The 12,765-nt window shown below is 45.8% G+C and overlaps 1 protein-coding gene across 2 annotated transcripts in view; it reads right to left on the bottom strand.

The window, feature by feature from the left end:
• The window catches only part of SFMBT2 (Scm like with four mbt domains 2), a 173,663-nt gene that overhangs the window by 30,444 nt on the left and 130,454 nt on the right, over positions 1 to 12,765 (bottom strand). For both annotated transcript variants that reach the window (XM_064142702.1, XM_064142701.1), the window contains exons 12-15: positions 8,034 to 8,147; positions 5,820 to 5,862; positions 4,261 to 4,331; positions 2,946 to 3,085 (exon numbers count right to left, since the gene is read on the bottom strand). In XM_064142702.1, coding sequence (XP_063998772.1) covers positions 2,946 to 3,085; positions 4,261 to 4,331; positions 5,820 to 5,862; positions 8,034 to 8,147 — 368 coding nt within the window. The remainder of the gene's footprint in view (positions 1 to 2,945; positions 3,086 to 4,260; positions 4,332 to 5,819; positions 5,863 to 8,033; positions 8,148 to 12,765) is intronic.

The raw sequence follows: 12,765 nt of genomic DNA, 5'->3' as shown, positions 1-12,765 counted from the left end.
TTTGCATTCTTGAGGCCACATCACCAGCAGGTGTAAAGTGAGAAAAAGGCATCAAGAGCAGCACTGGGTTTGGAGAGACATAAAGATCCTTGTAAGCTCCTCAGCTGTGCAAAGCCTTGATCTTTAGGAGATACATCCTGCACTGTTCTCACCATTCAGCTCTGCAGTCCTTCTGGGTGCTCTGGCAGCTACCACAGATCTTCATCTTGATGCAGGGATACTCATATTTTGCTTCCCCTATGAGCTGTGCACCCCTATCCTGCCTTGTGCCCACAGTTCTTGGCGCTGCTGATACCTCTCATCTCATCCTCAGCTAATAGGAACCAGATGTATCTCACCTACAGCAACACCCTGAATGGTTTCTCTTCACCTTTTCCAGAATTTGAGCCTGGTCCTTGCAGTTAGACTGAGCTTGAGTTTATCTGCAAAATAACACTGAGCAATACTGGGTCACTGTTGCTGTTCTGCTCCTTGGGAAGCCATTCATGTCTCCAAAAGCAAGGTGCTCAGGTCTCACCAACACTGCAATCAATTCTGAAAGGAGGCAAAGCAAGGGGAAACAGGCTTTCTGTAGAACACTTGTCTTGGTTTCCACAGTGGGTAACTTGCCTGTGTTAGTTTGAGCCTAGCTGGGATATTTTGGTGAGAAGAATTAGATTATAGGCTCTGAAAAGGAAACAATGGTGATGTCTACTTCACTCATAGGCTTGCTGAGATGGATAAGAACAAGAACATAAACATAGCTAACAGAGTCTGTCTCTGGGGCTGCATTAACTTCTCTCTAACCTGACTTGCAGTCTGTGTGATTAATTCTTCTGCTTCCTAACCCCTCTGGTTGACCCTCCAAACTCACCTTGAACACAAGGCAACGTCTGGGGTAAGATAGAGGGGTGGGAGAAAGTGGAAGGGTAGTTGAGAGACACTCTTGGGGACTCAGGTTTCTGGGAGGGCTGTTGTGTTTCTGTATTACTTTTTAACTTGTATATTTCTGTCTATATTGTAAATATCTGCTTGTATATTATGCTAAGCTGTAAATATAAAACTTCATTCAATTTCCAGATGTACTGAGTCTAGTCTGGATGATTTTGACAAGTGTGGGTGGGGGACAGGTAACATCCAAACCATCACATGGGCCCACTCTCAAGGAATTTGGAGAAGCTGGTGTTACATGTACATACCAAAGCCCAAAGATACTGGAGGGCAAACTGGCAGAAGCTTTGCACTGTCTGCATTTTCAAAAGCCAGATGCCAGGAGGAAGGGAGGGAGAACCATTAGCCTAAGTATTGACTGTGCATGCCTCATGTTTGCCCCATGTTGCTTTTTCATTGCCTGTTTTTCAAGCAGCAGCAGATTGCTAACACTCCCCAGCAGCAAGCCGCCACGGACTCGCTCTCAAATTGGGCAGCTGTCAACTTCTGCTCTGGAGTCACTTTATCCTGCTTTCTGCTAAGTGTTGTTTGATTCTTTGAGACCCAAGTGCTCCACCTGCACAAGCAGCTAGATTACTGGGAGCTCTTCATGGCCCAGCTTTCACCCATGTTAAACAACCAGCAGTGCTGCTGTGTATAAAGCAGGTGATGAGGAAGTGAATGGGGACACAAGAGTCACTCCACAGTACTGTACAGAAGTGGTTTTCAAAGTGGTGGCTGATTTGGGAGGAATCTCACCTTTCAGGTGCTTCTGTTTTGGGCTGGAATTCATCTCATTTCAGACAGCTGCAAATATCCTGAGCTGAGTGCTGAGGGTCTTGCAAATACATCAGAAAAATGGACACTGAGAAGTTCTCCTGCTTTTGCACGAGAGCTCAGATGTGTCCCTGCACCCACATCAAGTGGGGCTGTATCTAGGTACACACCTGAAAGCTGGAAGATCTGGATTTCTAGGAGACCCAAGTCCAACTGAAATGGTGTACAAGACATAGAATCATAGAATCAACCAGGTTGGAAGAGACCTCCAAGATCATCCAGACCAACCTAGCGCCCAGCCCTATCCAGTCAACCAGACCATGGCACTAAGTGCCTCATCCAGGCTTTGCTTCAACACCTCCAGGGACGGTGACTCCACCACCTCCCTGGGCAGCCCATTCCAATGCCAATCACTCTCTCTGCCAACAACTTCCTCCTAACATCCAGCCTATACTTCCCCTGGCACAACTTGAGGCTGTGTCCCCTTGTTCTGTTGGTGGTTGCCTGGTAGAAGAGACCATCAGTGATAGTTAATCCAAGAGTACCCTCTCTGTCCTCAGACACCTGCAGTCACTTTGCCTTTCATCTGTATATGGGCAGTAATCTCTGTGGAACATAGTGACTGTTTTTTTCAGACAAGCTAGCTTTCCTCTGAGGTCAACAGCAAGCACTCAACAGTGGATTTGGCCCTAAGCAAACACTGATTAAAACTCAGGATAAACTGAACAGCTGATGGTGCTCTGCCATCCCTCCTGCATGGGATTAATCCATCCACATTCAGCAAGAGCTGGGCACAACACAGCTTTTGCTCAGCACGTCACAGGCTGTACTTCTTGGCTTTCTGTTCTAGTCACTTTGGAGCTTGATGGTTTGGGCCTCATCAGACCATGGCCACGTACACAAAGGCATCACCCACGCTGACTCTGCTGGCACAACAGCAGTGTTGGTGCTAAGAAATACATAGACAACAACCATCCACAGAGGTCCTTTCTGGGGATAATTCCAGTCAGAACATAAATTCTCTTCACCATTAGATGAAACTTGTTCCCAGCCCACAAGACTCTCCACGTTTCAACTGTGTCACCTCTCCCATCAAAACCCACAATGCATATACACCTACCCTATCTTCCCAGCTTGCAGCTTTGACTTAGGGAAACCATTACAGAGCTGCAGGTGCATTAATCTCCAATTCTGGGCCTGGTAACCCAGGGCCCATGCTTTCCCCTGAAATCCCCCCCAAAAGACAGCTTGAGCCGTACCTCTTTGAGGACCAGCACGCACTTGCCAGGCCCGACAGACTGAGGTAGCTCTGCTATTCTGCCTTTGTTTAAATATGGACCTGAGAAGCAGCGGTGGTTGATGTAGAGCTGGGGGCAGCAGTATCTCCCATTGATGGTGCCTGCAAGGAGAAAGTAGCATTGATGTGCGTGTAGCACTTTAGCCCTTCTTCTTCCTCCCAGATGGCAGGAGGAGAGGAGAAGAATGAAAGTGGTATTAAAAGTCTTCCTCGATGTAGAAGGTAGAGAGGGCTTTGCTATTTGCATCTGTCTGACACAGGAAAAAGAAGTGCTTTTAAACAGCAGCTGATTTGGCTGCACATCCTACCAAAAGAGAACTGGGAAAGGATTTCATTCATAACATGACCCAAGACTCTTTCATAACTCACATTGCAGATGGACACGAGCAACTCAGCTGCAATTTGCCAGGAAGGGAATGTATTAGCTGCCTCTCACAGATACAGAACTGGCTCAGGGGGAAAAGTGAGGTGGAGAGCTCTACAAACCGTTCTTCAGCCACTGTCCAATCCAGTAAGCACTGTGGTGCCATTGTCCTGACCCAACATGTATCTACAGAGCCATTGTCTTTGCCTAGACAAATTACTTTGGATTTCTTTATAGCCCATGGAAAGAAGCAGGTACTTCTAGATATGGTTAATGTGCCCTCCAAGTGGTTATCCACTTTTTGGTTATCATAGCCCCCAAAAGCCCTTTTCTCCCCATTTGATTGCAATGGAGCCCTGGATGCTGGCTCAGATGTCAATGTGAGTCTTGCAGCCTGCTGAAATAAAGTGAATTAACTTCTGCCTTTCCTGCTGTGTCTGTGCAATTAGCTGGATGAATATAGCACTCTCAGACCTTCCTGCCATTGCTAAAGGGAAGAAAACTTTGCCTTTAGCAGAAGTAGCAGCCATGCCACACAGTCCTGATGTGACTGATGCTAACAGAGGGACTCATTAAATCCTGGTGCAAGCAATTTCATTGATGACAACTAAAAGGTTGCATCCATCTCCACAAAGGCTTCATTAACATGGCCCTACCATCCTCATCTGGAATGGGCAAGCTACAGGGAAACTCTAAACCTCAGCAAGACAGTACTGACATGCAGAGGACCAGATCCTCACATGCAGTAGTAGATCAGAGACTTCTTCCCCATGCTGTTGGTGAGTCAACACCACCTCACAGATGTGGTCCCATCTCTCCACCCATAGGACACACTCATTCCCTTTTTAGTGTTCCATTCATACATGCAACAGGTCTTTGAAATAAAGATGCTGTTGGTGCTGAGCAGCCTCACCTGTTGTGTCTGGCTGAGGAACTGGGCAGAGGTCATGAGGTATTTTCTCAACAGGCACTGTGGATGGTAACCTGTTAAACAAAGAGTCATAGAATCAACCAGGTTGGAAGAGCCCTCCAAGATCATCCAGTCCAACCTAGCACCCAGCCCTGGCCAATCAGCTAGACCATGGCACTAAGGGCCTCATCCAGTCTTTCCTTGTATTTAAGTGTCAGACCAGGCAACGGGCCAGAACCAGCCTTCAGGCTGCACCAAGAGGTACACTGGCACCTGTCTGAATCGAGGAATGGAGATACCTCAAATGCAATCCAAATTCCACACAGATTTTTACAGCCCTGGGCAACTACATCGAAGACAGAGGAGTCAGATCCACTCCTCCTCAAAAAATACTTTAGTTTGTGAGCTTTAGCCCTTCAGGCTGCAGATATTCATATTCCAGTCCTTTAAACTCTAGCTTCTAGAAACTGCAAGGATTAGGTAGGGAAATGTCCTTTTGGTACATTTCTGTCTCCCATCAGCATCCCTTACTGGCCATCAGACACTGGCTACAAAGTCCCAGCTAGTAAAATATTTCTATTGCAAAGGCTCTTTTATATGTTCACAAACATTTTACATCTAAAGGAATCCCCTTAGCAACTGCTGCAACGTCTGGGCATTAGTTACCAAAGTCATTCAGGTGCTGTGTATCATTTCTCCTGGAAGACCTGCTGTATCTCACTGAAAATATCCTAGAATAACAATCATCCAGGTTGGAAAAGACCTCTAAGATCATTAACACCACCACAACCACTAAACCATGTCCCAAAGTTCCACATCTACACACTTTTTGAACACTTCTGGGGACTCCATCACCTCCCTGGACAGTCTCTTGCAGTGCCTGACCACTCTTTCAGTAAAGATTTCTTTCCTAATATCCAGACTAAACCTCCCCAGGTGCAACTTGAGGTAATCTCAGGCAAAGAAACCAATTTCCACCTCGATACAACCTCCTTTCAGTTAGTTGTAGGGAACGATGAGGTCTCCCCTCAGCCTCCTCTACTCCAAACTAGACAAACACAACTCCCTCAGCCTGTTCTCCAGTCCCTTGACCAACTTTATTTCCCTTAGAATCATAGAATCAACCAGACTGGAAGAGACCTCCAAGATCATCCAGTCCAACCTAGCACCCAGTTCAAGTAAGCCTCTACACCTTGGAGCCATTATACCTTCTCTCAAAATTCATCCTTCCCCTTCCTCCAGAGATATCATTCAACTATCATTTCTAAGAGCTGGGTCCTTCCTTGGGTGTACTCCAGCACCTCAGCATCTTTCTTGTAGTAAGCTGAACAAAGGCTTCAAAGTGTAGCCTCACCAGTGCCGGGTACAGAGTCACAATCACTTTCCTACTCCTGCTGGCCACACTACTCCAAGTACAAACCAAGATGCTGTAGACCTCAGCCACCTGAGCACATTGCTGGCTCATGTTCAGCTGCTTGCCAACCAGCACCCCTAGGTGCTTTTCTGCTGGACACCACCTTAAACAACACCTTAAACACCCATTTCAAACAACACAAACTTACTGCTTTTCTGGTTGCACTACTGCAATCCTTCTCTTCCGTCGCACTGCAAAAACGAAGCAAGGAAGAGGATGAAAAGAGTGTTTCACTCTTCTGTCCAACAAAAGCATACCCATAACAGATAAAAAAAAAGAAGTGGTGTAAATACCCTGCCTATAAAACAACTCCTAACACAGCAAAATGGCATTTAATTACCATTGCCATCTTCTCGTGGCGGTTGTGTCTTTAAGTAAGTCACTAGATCATTAAAAGCTACTTTAAAGATGTAATACTACATTTAATCTCTCCTCTGGAATGCTAATATCGTGGTTTATGGGATCAGTAGAAACAACAACCACCCAAAAAAAAAAAAAAAGGCATTAGAACAAAAGCACAAATATTTTTCTCCATGCAGCAGCACATATGGATAAGATTACGTTTTACAAGGGTGATTACCTCCAGCATAATTTATCCCTAGCTGTAAATTGCAGTAAAGCTGCATAATGTTGCCATAGAGGTGTTCTCCCAAATTAAGCCCTGGCTGCCTGGGTTTGTTTTTTTTTAACATCAACAGAGAGGTTGATTTTGTTTTAATCTGCTGGCTTGAGATGGTGTGCTAGTTTGAAGCAGGCTAGAATGTTTTGGTGAGAAGAATCAGATTACAGGCTGTGAGAAGGAAGCAATGGTGATGTCTACTTCACTCATAGGCTTGCTGAGATCTATAAGAACAAGAATATAAAGATAGATAACAGAGCTTTGAGCTGAACTCTCTTTCTTACCTAACCTGCCACCTGTGTGACTAATCCATCTGCTTCCTAACTCCCCATGTCAACCCTCCAATCTTCCTTGGGCATAAGGCAAAGATCTGGAGTAAGGTAGAGGAGTGGGAGGAAGGTGGAAGGGTGGTTGGGAGCCCCTCCTGGGGACTCAGGTTTCTGGGAGGGCTGTTGTGTTTCTGTATTACCTTTTAACTTGTACATTTCTGTATATAACTGTATATATTGTAAATGTCTGCATATAACTGTTGTAAATATCTGCTTGTATATTGTGCTAAGCTGTAAATATAAAGCTTCCTTCAATTTCCAGAGCCCCTGAGTCTAGTCTGGGTGATTTCCAAAGTGGAGTGGGGGAGGTTGGGTAACACCCAAACCATCACAGATAGGGTTAGTTTCTGTTATGAACAGGAGACCAACACGAAGCCACCAAATTACTCATCAACTGCCTTCGAATGCAAATGGAAACAAATTGGTTTTCATATGCACTAGAGGCAGGAGAAAACACTACAGGTTTAATTGTGCTGGGAAAGACTTAAGCCCTAAGGAAAACTCTGAGTTGGTAAGGGCAGTGAAAGAATGGGATAGACACCCTAGGAAGGGGCAGAATCTCCATTAGAGGAATCCTGCAAGCATGTCTCAATTTAGACAAGCAGATCATGGTTTCAGAGGGAGTACCTGGATGGCCTCTTTGTGTTCACTCCATCCTATATTTTTATAGTTCTCCCCACCCCCAATTTGAGATCCAGTGTCCATAATTCACTCAGGTGCCTGGGAATTTTGCTCAGGGAACAAAACCTGGTATCACTCCCATGACCACACAGCAAATCAACAACCTATGCTGTGCAATCCCAAACCATGCAGCAGCCTTTCCCAGCACAAACAAGCCCAATTTTTAGAGAAACTGACCACACAAATAAGTACAAATTGCAGAATGTCCACGTTGCAGAGTGTAGCCACTGATCATAGAATCAGTCAGGGTTGGAAGGGAACACAAGGATCATCCAGTTCCAACTGCCCTGCTATGGCCACAGCCTCATCCAGCCTGGCCTTAAACACCTCCAGGCATGGGGCCTCAACCATCTCCCTGGGAAACCCATTCCAGCCTCTCACCACTCTCATGCTCAACAACTTCCTCCTCAAATCCAGCCTGAACCTCCCCACCTCCAGCTTTGTTCCATTTCCTCTAGTCCTGTCACTACCTGAGAGCCTTTTTGCAGGCTTCCTTCAGCTACTGGAAGGCCACAAGCAGGTCACCTGGGAGCCTCCTCTTCTCCAGTCTGAACAGCCCCAACTCTTTCATTCTGCTCTCATAGGAGATTTATTGCTACTTATGCTTATAGCTCTTGGTTACCAGCCTGCTACTTACGTTGGCAGCATCAAAAACTGTGTTAGGCATAAAATAAACCCCTTGATAGATCTGTTGATGTAGTATCTGTGCTGCTCGAGGTTCCCATGTACTTACAAACATCTTTGCGTGGTGGAGTTAGGTTATAAGCATTTGCTTCACACCAGCCAACAGGGAAAATGTCCATCGACTCTACATCAACTATATACTCTGGAGAAGGCATCTGTAAACCTATAAACACAAATTTGTTATGTAATTTAGACATGGGAATACCGAGCTCAGAGTCATTTAAGTGTTCATCACGATCCAAAGCAAGCAAATGATGGACCACGTCAAAAATAAACCTGTTTCCCTGCATCAAAATCAGGCATCACTTAACCTTCAATTTGGCACAGACAGCAAGGATAAGGCTGTTGCATTTGCAGTGCAATGTTATCCCAAAGAAAATCCCCATTAAGAGCACACCAAGGGTGATCAGTGAAGCAGCCAAAAGCCAGTATGGTCAAATGTGCATGACTTTCCCTAAACAAGACAGCCTGACTGACCCTTTTGCTTTTGTAGACTCACACAAGCAAGTTAACAGGTAAGAGTGCACATGGGCTGCAACAGGATGGTAGCTGATCTGGTAGATCTTTATGCCACATTGGCCTCTGGAAGCTTTGCCACATAGTTCTGTCCTTGAGTCACTGTTTTTAAGGGTGGGATATGGCCCTCTTCTGTCTAGAGGTGCTGTGAATTCTCCTAGGTATCCTCACTACAACAGAACGAGAGCACTCCATAAGGGAATCATACATTAACAGGTTGGAAGGGATCTTAAGGATCATCTGTTTCAAACTCCCTTGGGAAAACCATAGTTTAGACAAGATGGCCCAGCACTCTCTCCAGCTGCATTTTAAGAGTGACCAACACCAGAGAATCTACCACTTACCTGGGGAAATTATTCCAATGACTTGCTGTCCTTGGGAAACACTTTTCTCTTGTGTCTAATCACAGTCTCCCCAGAAGTAACTTGTACCCATTATTCCTTGTCTTTTCCATATGACTCCTCACAAAAATAGAGTCTCCATTTATTTTGTAGCCATACTTGGAAGACTGGAACATGGTGAGAAGGTCTCCCCTGAGACTTCTTTTCTCCAAGCTGAATAAATCTAGTTCTCAGCCTTTACTCATAGAGCAGTGCCCCAGCCCTTAGATCATCTTTGTGGCCCTTGTCTGGACTCTCTCCAACCTGTCCACATCTCTTTTGCATAGTGGGGACCAAAACTGTACACAGTATTCCAGGTGTGTGCTGACAAGTGCTGAGTAGAGTGGGATAATGACTTCTTTACCTCTGTTAGTGATGCCCTTGTTCATGCAACTGAGCATCCTCCTGGCTTGGTTTGCTGCAGCAGGAGATTACTCACTCATACTGAGTCTGTTGTTCACCAGGATCCCCAGGTCACTCTTCAGCCTGTGCTGTATCCCTGCATTGTTTTTCCAGAACCTTACACTTGTCTTTGTTGAACTAGATGAGGCACTTAGTGCCAAGGTCTAGTTGTCTGGATAGGGTTAGGGGATAGGTTGGACTGGATGATCTTGGAAGTCTCTTCCAACCTGGTCTCTTCTATTCTATACCACCTCATTGAGGCAATACAAAAACCCCAAGTGGGAGAGATGCACTAAGATCTCTGGAATAACAGACTCCAAAAATCCAATGAGAATCACAGGATCATAGAACCAACCAGGTTGGAAGAGACCTCTAAGAGTATCCAGGCCAACCTAGCACCCAGCCGTATCCAATCAACTAGACCATGGCACTAAGTGCCTCAGCCAGGCTTTTCTTCAACACCTCCAGGAATGGTGACTCCACCACCTCCCTGAGCAGCCCATTCCAATGCCAATCACTCTCTCTGCCAACAACTTCCTCCTAACATCCAGCCTAGACCTCCCCTGGCACAATTTGAGACTGTGTCCCCTTGTTCTGTTGGCTCCCATGATGTATTAACAGGCATCTGGAGTTCTTGCCTACTGATAGTAGGGATACTGAGGAAGGACTATTGAAGATTGAGGCAAAGAAAGCACTAAGCACCTCTGCCATTTCCTCATCCTTTGTCACTATATTCCCCCTCTCTATCTAATAAGGACTGGAGGTTGTCCTTTCCCTTTCACTCACCATTAATATATTTATAGAACTAATTTTTATTCTCCTTAACAGCAGTGGCCAGCCTAAGTTCTAAATGGGGTTTTGCCTCTCTAATTCTTTTCCTACAAGACTTAGCAACATCTCTCCTTAAAGCAAATCTCTTCAAGTTTGGTTATTCTGTCTCCTTTAGAAGAAACTCTCCTGTCTCGGTATATGTGGATCATACTCAAAGCCCATTACAGCACATGGAGATACTCCTGCTGGCTATGAGTTCATGTGAAAACAATTCTGAGTCCTGACTCAAGATACCACTTAATTACTTGAATTCCATGGGCTAACAAGGCCAGGAACTTCACCCTCCTCTGCCATTTCCATCCTGGGACACATAGCTCCAGTGTCAGCATGAGATGGCCTCCTAATAAGAGAGACCAAAGGAGCAGCAGCCTGCCTTGCAGTACCCTCATCTTTGCATCTGTTACAGCATCTTTGCCTCCCACTTAAAGCAGCAGCATTTGACTGTGCACCACTAGATGACTACAGGGAACTTCCCACTAATGAATGCTCATCAAGGGCTTGCAATGTAATTGAAACAGTAATTGAACTTTGTGATGGGAATGGCACTGAGGCTGAGATGCAGCATTTGGATCAATCTTGTCTCCTGTAATAAACTTGTTGCACTTTGAGAGTTTGTGGCTGTACAAAAGGAAAGCTCAGGAAAATAGGTGATGGTGCTCACACTGCTGGAGGAAATTGTTACAGAAACAAAGTCATGATGCCTGCATAGATTCAAGGGGGCCTTCACAGTATTTCTCTGGGCCCTGCATTGTGTTCATACATGATACATTGAAGGTACAGTCTCAGCTTCTCTGGGACATGGAGAAGAGAAGAGGATGGGATGAAAGTACATGCCAAGGAGGATGTTGAGGGGCTGGAGTGTGTCCAGGGAACAAAGCTGGTGAAGAGGCTAGAAAACTGGGCTGGTGAGGAGTGGCTAAGGGATATGGAGCTATTAAGTGTGGAGAAGAGGAGGCTGAGGAGAAACCTCATTGCTCTTTACAACTCCCTGAAAGAAAGTTGCAGTGAGGTGGAAGTTGGTCTCTTCATCCTAGTATTAGGTGATAGAATCAGTTAAAAAAGGGCTGAAATTGTGCTAGGAGAGGTTTGGGTTGGACATGAGGAACAATTTATTTGCTGCAAGAGTGGTCAGGCATTGGAGCTGCCCAGAGAGGTGGTGGAGTCACAATAGTGACCTGAAGTGTTTAAGCAACATGTGGCCATGGCATTTTGGGATACAGTTTAACAGCCATGGTGGTGTTGAGCTGAAGATTTGGCTTGATAATCCTAGAGGGCTTTTCCAACCCAATCAAATTCTGTGACAACAACACCACTGCACCATGAGCTTCCACTTCAGCCAAGTACTTAAGCTCATCATAAGAGAGCAGAAAGAAGCAGCTAAACAGAGAGCAGCTCAGCTTAAGTAAAGAGGCTCAGCCAGCACCCATTAGGTGATGTTAAAACAAGTATTGAGTCTCTAGCCTGTATAACCGGGGGGCCAACCAGGCCCCCCGGCCTTTAGAACCCACTCCCATTCACCCAGTGTGACCACCACAGGGACTCACCAGTGATGATGAGAGGAGGATCCCTCTGCCCAAATGGGCAAACTTGGGGCTTCTGCCTTCCTGGAGCCACTTAAAAAGGGCAGTGAGCAGGGAGGGCAAAGTGATCACACCTGGGGTGGGAGGAGTCTCCAACAGCACCCAGGTGCTCTGGGTTTGGGGTAAAAATAGGCAAACGTGGGGTGGGGTGGGGTGGAGTGGGAAAGAGGCAGACAGGGTGGAAAAGGGGAGGTGGTGCTGAAAGGGGGGAGATGGAGACGAAAAGGACAGAGATGAAAAGAAGATGGGGAAAAGGAAGAAGATGGAGAGAAAAGGAGGAAGATGGGGGAAAGAAGAAGATGAAGAGGAAAGGAAGGAGATGGAAAGGAAAGGAGGAAGATGGGGGAAAAGAGATGGAGAGGAAAGGAGGAGGAAGTGGGATAAAAAAAATAATAAAAATTAAAACTGGACCATCATAAAAAAACCCAAAAGTGGTCCAGTTCTGGCAGGGGTGTTGGACTAAATGATCTTTTGAGATCACTTCCATCCCTTAACATTCTGTGACTCTGTGATTCAGAACAAAATGTGGTCATGAGCAGCTGAGCCCCAGCACAAGGCCTCAGCAGCTGGCATTCCCTGCAAAATCATGCCCTTCCTTGAGAAAACATCAAGAGGTCACTGCTCAATTTGGACCTGATGAAAGCTGCACTCTCCAGTGGTCAAAACATTTTCACCTAACACCACAAATCCAGCCAGGGGCTTGATGTCTTTGCTGAATTGCTGAAGTCAGTGGCAAGACATGCATGAAGTGGACAAGTCATGAATCAAGCCCTTAACAAAGCAAGAGATCCCACACAGCTCCTGCTGAAATTTCAACAGGACTGGAAAAACCCATTATTTTCATCACTGTAACTGTTTTACAGTGTTATTCTGACCAAATAAACAGATCAAATGTACTTCAGTAAGTTTGCAGATGACACCAAGCTAGGAGCAGGTGTGGAGCTGTTGGAAGGTAGGAGAGCCCTGCAGAGGGACCTGGACAGGCTGCATGGGTGGGCAGAGGCCAATGGGATGAGATTTAACAAGGCCAAGTGCAGGGTTCTACACTTTGGACACAACAACCCCAAGCAGC

Source organism: Pogoniulus pusillus, chromosome 4 (genome assembly GCF_015220805.1).
Source record: "Pogoniulus pusillus isolate bPogPus1 chromosome 4, bPogPus1.pri, whole genome shotgun sequence".
NCBI lineage: Eukaryota > Metazoa > Chordata > Aves > Piciformes > Lybiidae > Pogoniulus > Pogoniulus pusillus.
This window is presented reverse-complemented; position numbering and strand designations above follow the sequence as displayed.